At 36.8% G+C, this 19,857-nt stretch overlaps 1 protein-coding gene across 2 annotated transcripts in view; it reads left to right on the top strand.

Annotated features, from left to right (window-relative positions):
• Window positions 1-19,857, top strand: part of LOC309551102 (IgGFc-binding protein-like) — a 106,843-nt gene that overhangs the window by 70,809 nt on the left and 16,177 nt on the right. For both annotated transcript variants that reach the window (XM_082251547.1, XM_082251548.1), the window contains exons 19-28: window positions 1,442-1,644; window positions 2,978-3,122; window positions 3,724-3,965; window positions 4,233-4,397; window positions 5,591-5,715; window positions 6,948-7,216; window positions 7,986-8,194; window positions 13,365-13,506; window positions 14,930-15,180; window positions 16,101-16,230. In XM_082251547.1, the coding sequence (XP_082107673.1) occupies window positions 1,442-1,644; window positions 2,978-3,122; window positions 3,724-3,965; window positions 4,233-4,397; window positions 5,591-5,715; window positions 6,948-7,216; window positions 7,986-8,194; window positions 13,365-13,506; window positions 14,930-15,180; window positions 16,101-16,230 (1,881 nt within the window). The remainder of the gene's footprint in view (window positions 1-1,441; window positions 1,645-2,977; window positions 3,123-3,723; window positions 3,966-4,232; window positions 4,398-5,590; window positions 5,716-6,947; window positions 7,217-7,985; window positions 8,195-13,364; window positions 13,507-14,929; window positions 15,181-16,100; window positions 16,231-19,857) is intronic.

Below are 19,857 nucleotides of genomic sequence, written 5' to 3'. Positions count from 1 at the left end.
ATTATGTAACTCTGTGTGTTTTAGAAGACTGTACAGGCCAGATGGCTGCAGATAAGCTGGTACAACTTATGTAGGAGGATTTGTTTCATCTCTCTGTATAATCTAAAGCTAGACATTCCATTGGTTTTATGTAAGGGTTTACAACCACTTGTAGATGTGTCAATGACAAGCACAGTGGGATGCCATGTATAGTGAAGCCATAAGCCCCTGTATGAGCTGATTGAAGGGGAGTACTTTGAGTTTAATCTTGCATGATGATTGTGAACATTCTGTGTTGTAGCAATGGTAATGCTGCACATTTTGAAATTCTTTAAAGCAATTGTAAAGTCTCATTTTTTTCCTATAAAAATAAACATGTTATACACACCTGCTCTGTTGCAGTGGTTTTGCACAGAGCAGCCCGGATCCTCCTCTTCTCGGGTCCCTCCTCTGTGATTCTGGCCCCTCCCTCCGGTTCAGTGCCCCCACAACAAGCAGCTTACTGTGGGGGCTCTAGAGCCGAGTCACAGCTCTCTTGTTCAGACACGGATCCCTGACCCGGCCCCTCCCCCTCTCTCTCCTGATTGGCTAGCTGCCTTAGACTGACAGCAGCAGCAGCCAAAGAGGCCAATCAGGAGGGAGAATCTTGAATGGCTGAAACACTTGTAGACATTGCTGGACAGAGAGGGATCTCAGGTAAGTGTTAGGGGGCTGAGGGGGGTTGCTGCACACAGAAGGTTTTTTATCTTAATGCATAGAATGCATTAAGATAAAAAAAAAAAACTTCTGACTTTACAACTCCTTTAAGGAAATCTGTAATACTGTAATAGTGGAGAAATGTGATTTGAACAGTTTTAGCCCCTCATCTTGTGTAAAACCTGTATTGCTGTATTGCTATTGAACTGAATTCTTATCAATGGTCTTTGTAGTATGAGTTGTTAAAACATCCTAAATACTGTGGGCATGTCATCTCTGTGAAGGGGGAACATACTATGGTTGCACATAGAAGGCCAATTTGAATAAGCTACAAATAACAGGTGATACATTCTTCAATAAAAGGTGTATACAGTACATTAGGAAAGCTCCACATTTGCTGTTGCAATATACCAAGTAGATGAGATATAATACCAGCAATTTGCTTCAAAACAACAGTTTTGAGCATTCCTGCTCTTTCTCAGACTTCTACTGTTGAAGCATGAGAAAGCGCTAGTATGCTTAAAACTGTAGCTTACTTATTGCTGTACACTGTGGTGTTAGAATTTGTCTTCATCGTAAGATCACATCCCATCTATTTGGTATGTGTTATATAATACTCACAAATGAAGCCTTGCACCAGTAGAAACCTAATTTCTCCTTAACTGGCACAGTGCACTTCTCACCTATAACCTGCCTTTAAATATGAATGTTGCATTGTTCTTTGCTAAAGTTTAAATATCTCACAAGTCATTTTTTAAACTTTCAGCTATTTCATGTCCTGCAAGGAGTTATTATAAGAGTTGTGGTACCACATGTCCATCCACTTGCTTTAACAGTCCTGCAGTAGCACCATGCATGTCTGAGTCAGTAGAAGGCTGTTTTTGTAATGACAGCTATGTCCTCAGCGGAGACAAATGCGTCCCACAGGGTGAATGTGGCTGCATTGATGAAAATAACAACTCTTACCAGGTAAAGTATTCTTTAACTCTTTAAATGGCACTCTTGTACATATAACGACTTAGACGTTTTTTTTTTTTTTTTGTTTTCACAAAAGCATTAAACTGGTTAATTTGCTGTTTGTTTTCTTCCTATAGTGATCCATTTTAAAAACAAAAAAAAAAAATGTTTACAAAATTTTGTTCCCATTTTAGAAGATTTGTTTCTCTAGTTTGCTGGCCTATAATGTATTTTGTTATAAATGTATATATATATATATGTATATATATTATATATGTATATATATATATATATATATATATATATATATATATATATATAATAACAGCACTCTCAAGTTCAGCTCCCAGGCTTTTTAGTCCATGTAACCATTGAGTGCAATAAACTGAAGTCAGCAGAACTTAATGTTAAGTAAAAGTGATAGCGCTAACTTTTTATGTTTAGCTTTGTATAAAGTAATTCTTTATAAGGCATAAACGTAATTTTGATTAGTCACCCAATCCCTGGAAATTTTTTTAGCCATATACAAAACAGTCACAATTGTGACTTATGTTTATAATGCTTGATAGAACATGCATCAATGACATTAGATTCACATCTATATGTACCATGTCTTCTTCTACATCTTCTACATTAGCTGACTGCTAATTAGCTGTCAGCAGTAAGATGTAGGAATGCAAACAAATGGGTCATGGATTCCCTGTTAAAGGAACATAGCTCTCTGAAAGTTTGTAATATTTCAATTTCGTCCTTTTAAAATAAACTAATGAGTATATCCTTCTTACCATCATGTTGTGCCTGGCTGAGTTCCTTAGTACAGTTGTGTGAGCCTGCATTTTCCTTCACCCACTACTTAAGCTTAAAAAATCAATCATACCTTCAAATTGTTCGATTTTGACTAAGGCTGGGTTCACAGTGAATTTTAAGCGGCTCGCAGAAGGGGGTCTGGTGCATCCCCGTGCACCGTTCAAATTAAGTCCATGTTTTTGACTGAATTCTGACCTGAAATGGACCAGAAGATGCAAAGGACTTTTCTGCGAGCCACTGCGCAGCAGACACAGAGCTGTGTGAACCGGCTCCATTGAGACACATTCTCCTGTCATGCGAATTAGATGGGTGGAAACTAGCATCTAATTTGCAACAGTGTGAACCCAGCCTGAAGAACTGATATGTTTTGCATTGTCAAAAAAATGAACAATAAGGTTTCAAACAATCAAAAGTAAAATCTTAACAATTTTTTTTTCAACAGAATTTGGCATATCTGTTTGACAAATGTAGTGTTCCTGCAAACAATATGGAAAAACATTTTTTTTTAAATAATTTCTTGCTTACTTTCTGCTTTCAGCTTGGTGAAAGTTGGTTCACTTATAAAAACTGCACACAGCGCTGTACATGCAATAACAATAACAACATCACATGCGCAGAATGGCAATGCGGATCACAAGAGCAATGCAAGGTGGATGATGGAGTGCTAGGCTGTCATTCCTCCGGTTTGTACTTTATTATCTGATGTGTATATAGAGAGAGAGAAAAAATGGGGAAACAGAGAAAGAGAGAGCATGTTGGCTGGGATATTGGGATTGTGTGGGTTTGATGTTGTACCTACATATATTCTGTCAGAGATTAAATGATAAAAGATCACATTAAACACAGGGTCGGTAAAAATCAATTATCAAAAGGCAAGTTGAGGGATAACGGTTTAATGTGGAGAGCAGTTACGCATTAAGGCCTCATTTAAAGGGATACATTAGATGTTACAGTATGTGTTCAGGTAAAATTTAGGGGATGTTTTAGTGAAAGCTGTACCTGTTGACATCATAGCCCATAATTGGTATTAGTCTGCATGCATGGTAAACTGACTAAAGAATCCCTAATACCAGTTCACAATGTAAATCTGCAGGGAATGTATTATTTTGTTTTTTATACATAGGGTGAATGTTACTGTAAAGAACTGTTAAATGCAGGAAATGTAATCATTTTGCAGTGCGACTGTCCTCTAATGTTACCCAAAGAAGATTTTTTTTTAGCAAATATCAGGTGAACTGTTGATCATGTTGTTTATAAATTGACCCCATATTGTTTTTACTGCAGGAATTGCAGCTTGCCATGTTTCTGGAGATCCCCACTTCTATACATTTGATAAGGTCATGCACACTTTCATGGGAACATGTACTTACATGCTGGTGGATGTCTGTGACAAGAGAAGCATCATCCCCTTTACCATCAAAGGCAAAACAGAGGACCGAGGACAACGAGCTGCAACATATCTCAAAGAAGTTTATATTGACATTTATGGCATCCGTATTACACTGCAGAGAGATAGGAGAACTTTGGTAAGACTAAATAAATCATGAATTTATAAAATACCACATGATTGCCATATAGCCTATTATCCCACATTTTGTTTTTGTTGCAAGTTTCATAGTATATATGCCTACAGTGTAGGAATGCTGTTTATACTGCTTGCAGCCACTGCAGTATGAAGAAAGTCCTTTGCAAGATGGCCTTAAAGGATGACTAAATTAATTGCATATGAATTAAGTGCAAGAAGTTCTGTGGTGTCATTAATTGTTGTCTGTTTTTTTATTTTTTATTATTAGGTTGGGGATACACTCATCTCTACACCGTGGTCTGGACAATTGGCAGGGGTATCTATTGCCACTGTTGGCATGTATACTGTGGTGACCACTGACTTCGGAATGATAGTAAAGTTTGATGGTAATCACCACTTGGAGATCGTGCTACCTACATCATACTTTGGAAAGGTCAGTGGTCAATGTGTTTTTATTTTTGTCCTTCACATTAGTGCACATGTAGAAATATTGTGTATTTTTGAACATTAGTCAATAATGCATTCTCCATTATCCATACTTCCCAGTAGAGCATATATGACATATAGAACAGAAACATCTAGAGCCCAAAATATTCTAACCAGGCAGCAATATGCCTCAACCAATTTAAGTTATGTCAGCAAGAAAAAAACATCTCACTGCTGAAAACTGTCACCAGAGACAAGAGAACCAGTAATGTTGTTTAATGTAACTAATACCGATAGCACACTCAAAAAGATAAGAGTTTTTTAAGCTTTCTACCTCATCTCATGGACTATACAAGATTGGTAATTGGATAAAAACAGATTAGGATTATATAGTCAGTTATCCTACCACATTTCAATAAAGTGCAGTTGAAATTAATTCTTATGATAGTCTCATTTCAAAGTAATTCTAGAAAGTGTGAAAATGATAGGAAGGAAAGTCATCTTGTAAATGTATGTAGAGTCCCAGTTAATAGTTCACTATGGGAGTTTAATTCTGTACAAGTCTGGGGTCTTGAGTGAGTAATTGACATAACTATGAATGATAGCATGAAAATCGATCCACAGGGAGCACAGAATGAATACATGAAGTTAAAAAAACATTGACGACTGAAGTGCCATGGTGAACTGGTAGGGGTACCAAAGGACAGAAGAGAGAAGGTTTTATTTTAGTCTTCTTGAAACAAAAAAAAAAAAAAAAAAAAACAATTATTTGCAAATATCTGACTGACAGAAGGCTTGACAAAAACACAGTTGGTTGCATTGTCAGAAGGAGTTTTATCCATAACTCAAAAAAAACGTCACTGAAATGTTATAAAAGCGGGCAGCCTTGTAGCTTAGTGGTGAACACTTCTGCCTTTCAGTGTTGGTACCCCCAATTCAGTGTGTGTGAGATGGCGACCTTACATTGTAAGCTCCTTAATGGAAGGGGCTGGTGTCAATGTTAAATGCTACATAAATATCTGTTATAAATAAATATGATTAAAATGATCATTAACTGTGGATATGTTTGTCAAATTGTGTTGTCTTTCATTATTTTCAGATATATTAGTATAACACAGTTGCTGTCTGATAGAGTTGTACTGATCACACTATTAAAAAAAAAAGGACATTGCTGATTTGCATTAAAATTGTTTTCTATAGGTGTGTGGTATGTGTGGAAATTTCAACTACCAAAAGGACGATGAATACCTCATGCCAAATTTACTTCAGGCAGCCAATGTAACTGAATTTGGAAACAGCTGGAAGACAGAAGACAGCGATCCAAAGTAATTTGCATTCTAAAACATGTGTTGATATTGGTTTAAAAAAGAAAATGGCTATAGTTTGAAAGGGTTAAAAATTTTGTCAAGTTTTATTAACTTCTGCTTCCAATTGGGAATATTTCTCATCACTTATTGTCCCTAAGGTAGTGGTTGTACTTAATAAACATTTTTTTTGTTTTATGATGCAGAAGATTTCAGAGTTCTACTAGGTTTTTATTTCTAATTGTGTCCAGTTTAGGGAGCTATCTCTTTACTTCCTGTCCAAGAAAAGAGTGGGACACAGACAACAATTTAAACCTTCTTCACTTTACCTTAAATTGGGTTTGGGCCAAAGAAGGATGTGATATTGAATTGTAATACTAAAAAATTATTACAAATTACATTTAAAATGTACCATGTTGGGAGTTAGGTTAGGTTTTGAACTAAACTCTGGACACAAAAAAGTTTATTTAAATATATTCCTCAATAGCTACAAATTATATAAATCCACTTTGTGAGCATGAAATATCTTTGCAAATTTAAAAATGATCTTGTAAAAGTAGCAGTGATATCAGAAGGCCCCATTCACTACAGGCTGCATGCAGAAAATTACAGGAGGAGGTAGAGACAAGACCAGTCAGAGAGAGAACAGCAGTAAGTGGTCTTTATTACAGGAAGCTCCTGCACAGATATATCATTCCACACTGGATTACTGCACAGATATGGACTAAACATACAAAGCACCCCAGGATTCAAAGATGAATACACATGACTCTTGTATTTAGATGATAGTTGGTTGCTTGGTTTCAAACACATGTACTATTCCTAATAATAGGAGCAAGAAACCAGCTCTTGGCTACACAGAAGACACAATAAAAACATAAAGGAACAGAGGTTAGTTTGCTGGAGACCGACATACTGCAGACCACAAGTAATAATTAAATCAACACAGAACCTATAGAAACCTAGATGAAGCTTGCACTTAGAGAACTATTATTTTACCACATCAATAAAAAAATTGGAAATAAGTCCTAAATGATTTTAAAAGTTATCGCCCACTGACAGGTATAGCTAGCTGCCTGTGACATGGAGTTTTGAGGAGAAGGGAAACTGAACTAATGTCATTAAGTATTGATTGTAATTATTAGATAAGGACAAAGCTGTATGATTTCAACAATAGTAGTCTCACCTTTAACTTCATTCACTATAGTACTTTGATGGTTCTTCAGTAATTTAAAATACTTTTTTTTCTGCAGGTGCTTGAATGATGACAGACTGGATCTTAGCCCACCATGTACTGCAGCTCAGAGACCATCAATAGATAGTCAGTGCAATGCACTTCTGTCAGACACATTCAAACCTTGTCATCACCTAGTTGATCCACAGCTCTTTATTCAGTCTTGTGTGTATGACATGTGCAGATTTGACAGCATGATCTCTACAATGTGTGCTATATTCCAAGCCTATGTAGATGCTTGCAGAACACAAGGAGTAAGGATTAAATGGAGAAGTCCATCATTCTGCCGTAAGTTCCCAAGAAAATATGTAGGTAGAAAGAAAGGAGACAAAAATTGCTTTTCTTTAACTGCAAACTATGGCTGTACTGAAAGTGTTAAGCATTTCTTTAAAGTGTTAGTTCACCTTCACAAAAAAATATGACCTAACACCGATCACCCTCTGTCCGCACCTGGGGTTAAGTGTTTGTTCACATTTACATTTTTCTCTGTAAAGGTGAACTAATCCTGTAAAATTATTGTGGCAAAGTTTAATATGAAGCATGGCCAAAACAATAATTAATCCATCTCACTCCAAATTTAGAATTTAGGGATTTCTGGTATCACAGTTTAGTAAGTTAAATCCTCCTAATTATATTTAAAGCTACAACTTGTTTTTTTGGGTAGAGCAGAAGAGGGTAAAATGCTATTTTTTGCCATCTATGTCTCAGGGAGATTATCCTTTACTTCCTGTCCTGTAAAATAAAAAGAAGGCAAAAGCCTATATTTCCATTTTGAGAATTATAGGGTCAGTCTATCCTAAACTGATATTTCAGCAATTGGTAAAGGTGGTGGGCTTATTGCATTATATATTTGGTGGGCTTGATCTGTTGGATCTTTCTACTTGAGCCTAATGTGTACACGTATGCCCGTAAGTAGATGTCTCAGTCAAGGGTTCAGTAGTAAAATTACATTTAGGGTTTAAAATGGTTTGAAAGTCAGATAGCCTGATTTTATTGCCTTATATTATGTAAATGGATTTAGGTGCATTTTTGCAAAAAGTTTTTTTTTTCTTTGCAGCCCTCTCATGTCCAAAACATAGCAAGTACACAGACTGTGCATCTCTTTGCCCATCTACATGCAATAACATCTATGCCCCTGATGTGTGTGACAAGCCAACTGCATGTTTGGAGGGTTGTGTCTGTGATGATGGATATGTGCTTAGTGGTGACCAGTGTGTTCCACTCAAGTCATGTGGATGCAGAGATTCCAATGATAACTATTACAATGTGAGTATTAATAGATATTGTGAAACAATTTTTTTCTACATAATGTATGAAGGACACATTATTTATATATGTCATAAATATACCCAATAAAAATGTTGTAATAACTATCAGCCACAAAGAAATGTTTGCAACCACTAGTAGAATGTATAGTCACAAGCAGTTGCAGATAGTCACCAAAAGGCCCATGTGCAAGATCAGGTATGGTTCCCCATTGAATTACTGGTCAAATAAAAACCCCAAGCGGCATAGTTATAAAGCAATGAATACGACATTCACCAAACATTCGCTGCAGGTAAATGCATCACTGTAATTTAAAATGCCTGGACCAGGAATAAACACCTGAAGAGTTGGTTTGGTGAATATCAGATTCAATACTTAAAAAATGTATTGTATATTGAATGGCAGCTAGATAGATGTGAGTCATGCCCAGGTCTGTGTAACAGCAGGAAGGATCCAAGTTCTTATCTGACCCACATCTTGTAAAAATGGGCCCCTAAGTCCCAGAGTGCCTTTGTGTAGATATACAGTCTGCACAAATGCTATGTCATGTTTTAACTTTGTGTGGCATGAGGCTGCTTAATGCATCACACTGGACAACAAATGTATCCCACAGCATTTTTGGCAGTGCGGTGCAGTGAATCACAATGCATGGCAATGTATTATTGTGCATTGTGGACTGGACTGCTATTCAGAATGTATGGCGCCAATGCATGTGACACATGTTACTGCTGATGTAAATGAGCCCAAAGGATAATCTCATTGGATAGTGGGTGGGGTTTCTTTTCTAAAGGCAGAGAGTTTATTTAATCACTTCAATACCAGACAATTGCAACCCCTTCCTGCTCAGGCCATTTTTAAGTTTTCAGTGCTGTCCCACTTTGAATGATAATACCTCAGTCAACACTGTACCCAAAGCCTGAGCTTTCTTTTAGTGGTATTTAATCATCACTGTTTATTTATTTTTATTTTTTTTGCTATATATACAAAATTGTTGAAAATTTGGGAAAAAAAAAACATTTTTCTTAGTTTCTGTTATAAGATTTTGCAAATACATAATCTTTCTTCATGAAATTAGGCCAAAAATGTCTTCTGGTACATTTCTTTGGTAAAAAAAAATAACCAAAATCAGTGTATTATTATTACATAGCATATGATTTAGTCTATATGAAAGTTATAGAGTCTATAAACTATGGTATATATAATTAAAAACTGAATAATCCTAATGGACTCATTTCTTGAGCCCATCAAATGCCAGGACATTTTAAATATCCCCTAAATTACCCCTCTTTGGAAGGCAGACAGTCAAAAGTATTTATTAAGATGCATTGTGAGTTTTTTGAAGTTGTATTTTTTTTTGGCACAATTTTTTGTAAAAATAAATATTTTTTTTATCCCCAAAGTTGTCATTTAAACAAGTTGTCTCACTCATGGCATAGGCATACTTATAATTACACCCCAAACACATTCTGATATGCCTGCTGAGTATGGAGATATCCCATGTGTGACACATTTTCACAGCCTAGATGCATAGAGGTCCCAAAATCTAAGGAGTACCTTTGGGCTTTCAAGGAGCATAAATAACACATAAATGACGTACCTAATTTCCTGACTATCTATCATTTGACATCGTTTTTTTTAGAGGCACTGGAACACCAGGATAGTGGAAACACCCACAAAATTACCCAATTTTGGAAAGGAAACACTCTAAGGAATTTTCTAAGAGTCATAATGAGTCTTTTGAAAATGTCATTTTTTGCCACAAGTTTTTGGAAAATGCTGGAAAGAAAATGAATATGTATTTTTTACACACCGTTGTCAATAAGATATTTCTAACATACATTACAGACATACTTGGAATTACACCCCAAACACAATAAGCCACACCTCCTGAGTATGGGGATACCAAATGCCACATGTGTGAGACTTTTAAACAGCCTAGCCACACAGATGGATACAAAATCCAAGAACTACCTTCAGCTTTCTAGGGGCATAAATTATGCATCTAATTTCCAGACTACCAATCACATTTTTGGAGGCCCTGGAGCACCAGGATAATAGAAACACCCACAAAATGACCACATTATGTAAAGCAAACACCCCAAGGTATTATATAAGAGTCATGGTGACTCTTTTGAAGACTTCATTTTTTGCCACAGTTTTTTTTTTTAAACACAAAGAAAATGAAAAAAAATTTCACAAAGATGTCAATTTAATAAGACATTTCTTAATAAGAAATTATTTAAAGGATAAGTCCAGGCAAAACCAAACTAATGCTAAACCTGATCTGTGCCACATTCTAAACATAATCTATTTAACCCTGTCAAGCAAAAATCACTGTCCTTACATATTCTGCACCCAATCCTGTCTGGTCCAATGCTGAGCTATCAGCGGCGGCTTCAGCATGGAGGCGGGTGCAGGAGAGGCACTCGACGATGGAAGCCACATAGTAACTCTATGGGTGATGTCACTTCCAATTTTTTTTTACAATTCTTTTTTTTATACTGTCATCAGAGTAGTGCAGTATCACTATAGTTAAACTGTGCTACTCTGGAAAGATGATCTGTTTGTTCTTTGTTTTTTGACGATCACTGTAAAAGTAATAGTTTTAACTGTCATGAATGGCTTTCATTCATGACTCAATGTTTACTATTGTAATTGCTGTGATTAGCTACAGCACTCACATGATACAGGGCTGCTGTGATTGGCCCTGTTCCATGTGATCATTGTCACCACTCACAGAAATCAGAATAGTAAGCAATGAAATCATGAATAAAAGCCATTTATGATAGTTGTTTACTTGTGATCATATGACCACTGTGATTGGTCACAGTGATCACATGGTAGATGGGACAATCATAGCAGCCTGGTACCAAGCCTTCTTATCCATCATGTCCACTGGACACACCTACATGGTCTGTAAAGGTCATTGATAGAAGTGAATTTATTACAAACAGAGCAGGCATTCCAAGGGGAAACTGTTTCTGGGAAGAAGAAAAATAGAAACTACATTGTGTGGATTGCAGCTTCTGCCAGATGATGGGGTGATGGGGGGGAAGAGGATGCCGGGTGTGTTGGTCAAAGTAAAGTGATGGAGGCCCAGGATTTGGGGATATGTATGCAGAAGTTAGGAAAAGCAGAAGGGTGAGGTAGGTAATATGGGAGTGTGATTTGTTTTAAGAGACATGCCTCAGTGTCCTGGAGGTTTTGTTAGCATATGTGTTCAGAATTAGCAGGAGCTGATGATTGAAAAAATAAGTAGAGGACACGAGCAATGGTGATATATACAATATATTGGATGGAGAAGAGGAGTGAAGGAAAGAGAATTTAAGGAAAAAGGACACAACTGTGAGAAGGAGAGGTGAAGAGTGAAAGTTACAGATATGAGAGAAGCAAAAGAGATGAAATAGCTAAATGGGGAAAGCCTGAAAATGTACATTACATTTTTAACTTTGTCCTTGTTAATAGTATAGTTATTGTGAGTTTAGTCTGGCACAGTTGAAATTCAGCACCTACAGGATTGCTTTATTTTAACCACTTTAGCCCAGGAAGATTTGGCTGCTCAAATACCAATATATTTTGCGATTTGGCACTGCATGACTTTAACGGACAATTGCACGGTCGAGCGACACTGTACCCAAACAAAATTGACGTCCTTTTTTTCCCACAAACAGAGTTTTTTTTTGGTGGTATTTGATCACCTGTGCAATTTTTATTTTTTGCGCTATAAACAAAAAAAGAGCGACAATTTTGAAAAAATAACAATATTTTTCACATTTTTTATATGAAATTCTCAAAAAAAAAAAAGTAAAAATCTAAATGTTTTAACATTTTAGGCCAATTTGTTTTCTGCTGCATATTTTTGGTAAAAAAAAATCGCAATAAGAGTATTTTGCGCAAAAGTTATTGCGTTTACTAACTACAGAAAAGATTTATGTAATTTTTATTGTTTTTTTTTACTAGTAATGGCGGCGATCTGCGATTTTTTGTGGGACTGCAACATTGCGGCGGACAGATTGGACCCCTAACTGACATTTTTTACACTTTTGGGGGTACCAGTGACATTACTACAGTAATCAGTGCTATAAATATGCACTGTCACTGTCAAAATGACACTGGCAGGGAAGGGGTTAACTTTATTGGTGATCAAGGGGTTAAGTGTGACCCTAGGGGCGTGATTCTAACTGTCAGGGGGCGTGACTTGTTATATCATCACAGAGACATGCAATCTTATATAGCAGGATCGCATAGCCTCTGTGATGATCTAAGGGACAATGACTGACGGCTGTGTTTACATCAACCGTCTGTCTTTCTCCCTCTGCAGCGGGAGATCGCGAGTGACCGGCGGCCATCGGAGCCACCGGTCACTCACGCCAGCTCCCCAGGGAACGAGCGGGGCGGGAGCGCTCTGGCGGTGGCGTGCACTCGCCCCCCACAGACGGCTGAGCGAGTGATGTACCCCTACGTTACTTTGCCCAGCAGCGGCTGCCTGCCGCAGTATATCTGCGGTGGGCGGTCGTTATGTGGTTAACCTCTTCAGCCCCGGAAGGTTTATCCCCCTTCATGTCCAGGCAAGTTTTTGCCACATTGTGTTATTTAACTGACAATTGCACGGTCATGCAACGCTGAACCCCAAAAAAATTGATGTCCTTTTTTTCCCACAAATAAAGCTTTCTTTTGGTGGTATTCGAGCAGCTCTTCGGTGTTAAAATAAAATAAAAAAAAAAAAACAATATTTTTTACTTGATGCTATAAAACACATTAAAAAAAAAAAAATGTAAAAAATCTAATTTCTTCATCAATTTAGGTCAATATGTATTCTGCTACATGTTTTTGGTAAAACAAAAACCCACTAAGCATATATTGATTGATTTGCGCAAAAGTTATCATGTCTACAAATTATTGGATAGATTTATTTTTACACAATATTCACACAACTTTTAATGTGTAAATCCAGGATGAAAGTTGTGTGAATCATGTGTGGAAACAATAGACCTATAATCTTCTGTTACATCAGTGTAATGGATTCACCTTTTATAAAACTTTTCTTTGTAAAAAAAAAAAAAATTGTAAAATATATTCTCACAGTAGCATATTCATTGTTAAATGTGTTTTACATTGTTGGATGATTGAGTTAGAATGCTGTGCAATGTTTCATATTTGTCTTTTTTAGATTGATGAAACCTGGATTACACCTCACTGCACTCAGAAATGTGAATGTAAAGCGGGCAATGTAATAAAATGCAAATCATACAGCTGTCCTTCTGGAGTCTGCAGTTTGAACAAAAATGGCAAATACAACTGTAAACCAGCAAGTGAGTGTGTGCAGCATAAGATTTATCAACTGACATCCAGTTGAACATGTCATCAAAAACTAACTGGTGGATTCTGCATCTGTATACAATTGATTTACTAAAGGAGAATTTTCACTCAATAAATTGTAGCTGTGTTAATTTTTAATATACAATTTTATACAGATTAAATAAATATAAACAAACAGGAATTTGTTTTTCATGAATGGATAACTGAAGTGGAGACTTTTATGTACTTTATTCATTTAGCAATATTTACCTAAAAGCTCACACATGGTAGAATTGTGTTTGGTCGTTTCAGCTAATTTTCATATTATGAGATGAAGGTAAGGATATTCTGTGCTGGAAAACATTCCATGTGGTGTACAAAGTACATCAATAGCAAAATTTGCTAAAGAACAGTTAATCTTTTTTTTTTTTTTTTTTTTTTCTTGTAGTTTAAAGCAAATGTGCCATTTGAGTGAAAGAAAAATGCATTTGTAAAAAAATAAACAAGAATAAATATTCAAGATATGTTTTGCAAATACACATTATATTTTAATTTAGAAATGCAAAATATATGAATACTTAAAGACTAACTTCACCTTTGTTGTGAAATAAAATAAAAAAATCCCTTCTGGATTATCAATGTACATTGCATAGAATTTAGCAGACTTTGTAGTAGTACTACCTGTTTAAGCAGTTTTTTCATCTGTGTCTTTTGGATTCTGTTTCTGAGCGGGAGTGATTTGATCAGTTGATGCACTTGCACTGCTCTACTAAGGAAAGCTGCAAGGTCTGCATCCCTTTAAAAGTGATTAACCCTTTTGGAGCATCTCGCCAAAAAAATTTACATTTTTTTTTCAGACGATGCCTGAAGTCTTACTTATATCTTAGTGCAGACTTCTGGGAAAATCATACAAGCAGGAAGTTATATTTCTGGAGGCGTTCAATACACCAACTGTGTACATAAAGCCCCCAGGTTGCTATATTTCATTGAATTACAGAAATTTACAGAGCTACAGATTGAAAGGGAACGCTAATTTTTGATAACAAAAGTTGCAATATGACTTGTGTCACAATTATATATACTATATTCTTATTTAAATTTGATATATTTGTTCTCAATAAAGTGGAGGTACCCTTTAAGTACTGCTGTGGCTGTCTATTATGTTTTTTTACTTAAATAGTGTATATTTTTCCATTATTTCAAAATGTTCAAAATAAATTGTCTTATTAAGTCACATGCAATGCAAGGGCAAAAACCAACAAAATGTGTAAAATTAATTAGATCAAAGGTAGCCAAATCAGATTTAATTTACATAATTGACACCAGTGAAAGATGATTCCTAATTGGTTTATATGTGTTGATTAAATGTTCTCATTGTAAATGTCCTGAATAGATTTAACGTTTACCACATTGTCTAACTATGAATTTCTATTCCAGGTTATTCTAGGTGTACCATTGGGGGTGACCCACATTATCGCACCTATGATGGCCTTAACCATCACTTCCAGGGCAAGAGTACTTACATGTTGTCACGGACCTCTTCTTCTATACTTGACTATATGGAGCCATTTACCATTGAAGGCAAAAATGAGCCCATGTTCTTATTCAGTAGATTCAGTTTATTAAAAGAGCTGCAAATTGAAGTTTACAATCATGTCATATCATTCAAACAAAACAGGATATTAGTGGTAAGTGTAAAACTATTGTCGAGTTTACTTGCAACATTAACATGTACATAATCATATTACTTAGTTAATAAATGTAACACTTTCTTCACCAAAGGTCATCAATGAGTTGGCGAAATATAGCATCAGCAGGTGTCAGTTAACTTGAATATACAATATAACTCTATGACTAAATCGCATACCTAAATATTAATATATCATCATATAGTATATTCAAATATTTTTTCACAATATATATATTTTTTTCATCCAATTTTAATAAAAACCTTGTACTTTTTTTTTTTATTACAGTCTGATATAGACCATCATATACCCTACTTACTCTGCATTAAACTCTAATATAAAAAAAAAAAATCTAAATTCATAAAGTGCAAAAATGTGAAATAAATGCAAATTTACATTTCATAAAAAGTCACCAACATAATTTCACATTTTTGCACTTTATGAATTGAGATTTTTTATACTAGAGTTTTATGCACATTAAGTAGGCTATATTTTCTATCATATTGTATTAATTTAGCACCGCACTAATTGATTTGTTTATTCACACCTTTGTTATCACAGATTTTGGTGTAGGCTACTTTAAAATCTGTTAAAGTCTTCCCCAGCTCAGAATTATTTTTGTTTTTATACTTTATGTTTTTTGCCAAGTCAAATAAAGTCATATATCCCAGGAGTCTCCAGGAGGGGAGGAGAGGAGGAGCCCTTACTCAAGATGGCCACAGTCAAAAATGCTAGGGAAGGGGGGTCAAAACATAGAGACATGGATGGATGGGGGAGTTTGCCTTAAATATTAAACATTATTTTAATAGTGTTTTTGGTTTGTGTTACTCAGATGAAGTAAAGATCTGTTTTAATAATAACACTATTAAAACATTTACATTTTGAGAAATTGTTATTGACATTGTTGCACTGCTTTGTAGCTGAATGGTGTAAAAACAGTACCTCCTGTTCGTCCACATGGAGGAATATACATCTATCAGAGGCCAACAAGAATCTTCATGGAAACTGATTTTGGTCTTTCTATCAGCTTTGATGGCAGAGAAAATGCAGGTACTATATATATATAACACAACAACGTCTATCTATCTATCTATCTATCTATCTATCTATCTATCTATCTATCTATCTATCTATCTATCTATCTATCTATCTATCTATCTATCTATCTATCTATCTATCTATCTATCTATCTATCTATCTATCTATCTATCTATCTATCTATCTATCTATCTATCTATCTATCTATCTATCTATCTATCTATCTATCTATCTATCTATCTATCTATCTATCTATCTATCTATCTATCTATCTATCTATCTATCTATCTATCTATCTATCTATCTATATATCATCTTTTTCTGTAACTTTATGTATCTGCATATTTATGTATTTGCCAATGTTGCTTTGCTTCCTCTGTATCAGGACAGCATAAGGTACAACACTGACACTTTACAACCCTAAGGTCATATCTACTTATGTAAGGATTCATGGAAATGATGGTTCAAAGCTACTCACATTTTCATAATCTGTTACCATTTGTTTTCACTTTTTTATTTCAACCTTTTTTTTGCCCTCTCCTTTTAAGCAAACTAGTAAACAGGGTCATTGCACCCTTTACCACATTACTTAAAGTGGTTGTAAAGCCACTATGTGATGTTAATACATTAGGCTCTGTTAGATAACAACATGTGCCCCAGTGTCTGTGCTTTATTAAAAATATGCTGGTTTCTACCTTATTTCACAGCATCTCCCAGTGCTCACGTGACTCCTCGGCTCTCCACTCTCCCAGGCTGATAGCTGCAGTGTGAAGGGCTGAGAACTTCCACAGACATCAGCTGGGAGGAGAGGAGGAAAGAGCCGAGGAGTCACGTCAGTGCTGAGCGGTGCTCTGGTATAAGGTAGAAATCAGCTAATTTTTTATTGAGCACAGATACTGGGGCACATGGTGTTATCTAACAGTGGCTATTGTATTACCACAACATCGATTTGTAGCAGCGGGCAGGGGAGCATAGCGCCACTGGTAAGAGCTGATAGACAGGGTGGGAAAGGGGGAGGATGACAGAAGAGGACACAGGAAAGCTGCAGATAGCTGTGGATAACAGCAGCAAGTAAACTAGCCATGTTGTCAGGGCTCAGCAGCCATGAAAAAGTGGTCAGTTTACAGGGGGAGGGTAAAACTAGGCAGGATCAGCCAGGTATTTCAGGTGATACAGGGGACCAAATTACACAGTAATGCACTGTGCTGTATAACATGCTTTGAGGGAACAGAATCATTTTTTTTTTTTTTTTAGGGTAACAAACACTTGCATGACTGTACACCATGGGAAGCCTATGGTTACCATTATTTGTCTCATGATGGAAGCTCAAAAAATACTAGTAAATTATTCAGCTCCCGACCACATTGGCACTTGTTTGTGTTAAGTATTTTGACGTTGTAAACAAATCAGTGCATCCTGTTCAACTGTACATGATATCTAGCAACCAGCCTAAAAAGAAGCTGTCACATGTAGCAGTGATAGAAATACTGTTGTTAAATATTTCATTTCTTCTGCCAGAGGTATGACTCGGTCTTATGCTAATTAAATATAGCCATTTACAGGACCTCTGATTGAGCAAAATTTGGTCTAAATCTAGGTCCAGACCAAAGTTTGCTCATTTGGTAAATCATTTGTTATATATAAACATCACTGCCTTTTTCAACTTATAGAAGAAGATGAAACCATGATTCTTAAATATAAAGGGTTGGTGAAATTCTCGCGCTGTCTCTCTAATTGTTGTCTACAATATAATATAACACCTTTAATGCCGCAGGTACTAAAATTGGTAACCTACACAATTCAGATAAATATAGTTGGGGGGAGTACCGCGCTTTAAAGTGCTTAATACAACATAGATAAAATTATATACATATGTGAAAAAGTGCCAAAGTGCTTCTTAGATATAATATTCAAAAATTATGTGTCTCAATGTGTAAAATAAATACAATCCGATATAAATCCTTCAATTAATATAATAGGTGATAAAAATGGACTAAACTAAAATTCATCTTAGTAGAACCAACTATATCAATACAATATATAGTGAAAAAAAGTTATAAATCCGTGACCTTTTAAAAATTAAATAATGTGCTCTAAATAGGTGATATCCAATAAAGTGCTGAAGTGTCCTTAAAATAATTATATAAATATATAGTGATCAACAAAATCTTCTTTATCCAAATTTGGCATGCAGGTGCTCTTTCGTGCGGTGCCCACTAGGTGTCCTAAGCGCTCACCTCACTGCTCCTTAAAAAGAGCCTTAAGTTGTATGCCTCAGTATGCTGTTCCTTCCTCCTTATTGGCATATATGTACCATTATGAATCCTCGGTTATATCTCCCTTGTATAAACAGCTATATTCCAGGGGATATATGCGGTCCTTTATATCTCCAAAAAAAATCAAATTGGGCCAAACATGGTGAAGTACGTCCCATAAATTTATTTAAAAAAAGTAAGAGTAACACTCACATTGCTTTGCGTCTTGTTTCTAGCATAACAAACATTCCTTTGCCGATACGTCACTTCCGGTATGGCTATCCTACGCGTTACGCTGCGTACCCACGACTCTTATTGACCATGATTCTTAAATGTCTATGCCAGACCGAAGCACTTAGGATCTGCCATAGAACCAAAAATAATATTAATTTTCTTATTCTACACCACAAATATGCAGTGATCTATAGGGTCAGGTTTTAGAACCAGCAGTAGAATATATACCATATTAAACTAAATGTTAGATTCTAAACCATCGCTAAAATCAAATGTCAGAGTAGTCAGCCAAGAGTAAAATTCATAATTGTGTTAACAGACAGAGAATAAAACAACCATGATGGGGGCGTGTCCTGAACATGGCAGCGTGAGAGGGCACATTGCTTGAGCTCCGGTCATCTCACCCTGTCCTTCATGGTTTAACTGCCATTATCTACACCGGAATGAGCACTGGACGCAGGAGGGGACCCAGAAAACCTCTCCGCACCTCGCCCGGATCAGAACTGCCCTGGTACTTCCCTGAGACCCGCTCCTCTTCAGCCCGTGCTGGTCAACCCCGGACATGTGTGGCCTCCTCCGCACCCATGTCATCTGCACCGGCATCTCCGACCGCTCCTCTCCTCTTTTGACCAGAGACTCAGTCCCCGTCACCTGCCACAACCTCGATGGACTCCCTCACAGAGACTACCACTCAGGGGGACACAGGAGACCTCAGGGCCCTGATACAGTCCCTACCTACGAAGTGGGACTTTGAAGCCTTGGCCCTGCGCCTTGAGGAGGCCCATGCCAGGAACATACAGGCGGTACACTCAGATGTCCACCTCCTTACCGACAGGGTGTCCGCCGGGGAATCCTCCATTGCCTCTCTGGAGACGAGAGTATCGCGGCTGGAGGATGCCCAGGCTGTGCAGGCTAACTATGTTAACATTCTGCAGCTGCGCCTTGAGGAGATGGAGGACTGCAGCCACAGGAACAATCTGCGACTGTGGGGGATACCGGAGGCCACGGGTCAAGAATCGCTGCAGCCCACAGTCCTGGCCATCTGCTAGCGCCTGGCCCCGGACATTCCACCTGCTTCCCTGGAATTCTACTGGGTGCATAGAGCACTGGGGCCCCGCTCCTCCAATACCGAATGGCCTCGGGATGTCAT

This window comes from Pelophylax lessonae (genome assembly GCF_965119305.1).
Source record: "Pelophylax lessonae genome assembly, chromosome: 3".
NCBI classification, from domain to species: Eukaryota; Metazoa; Chordata; class Amphibia; order Anura; family Ranidae; genus Pelophylax; species Pelophylax lessonae.
This window is presented reverse-complemented; position numbering and strand designations above follow the sequence as displayed.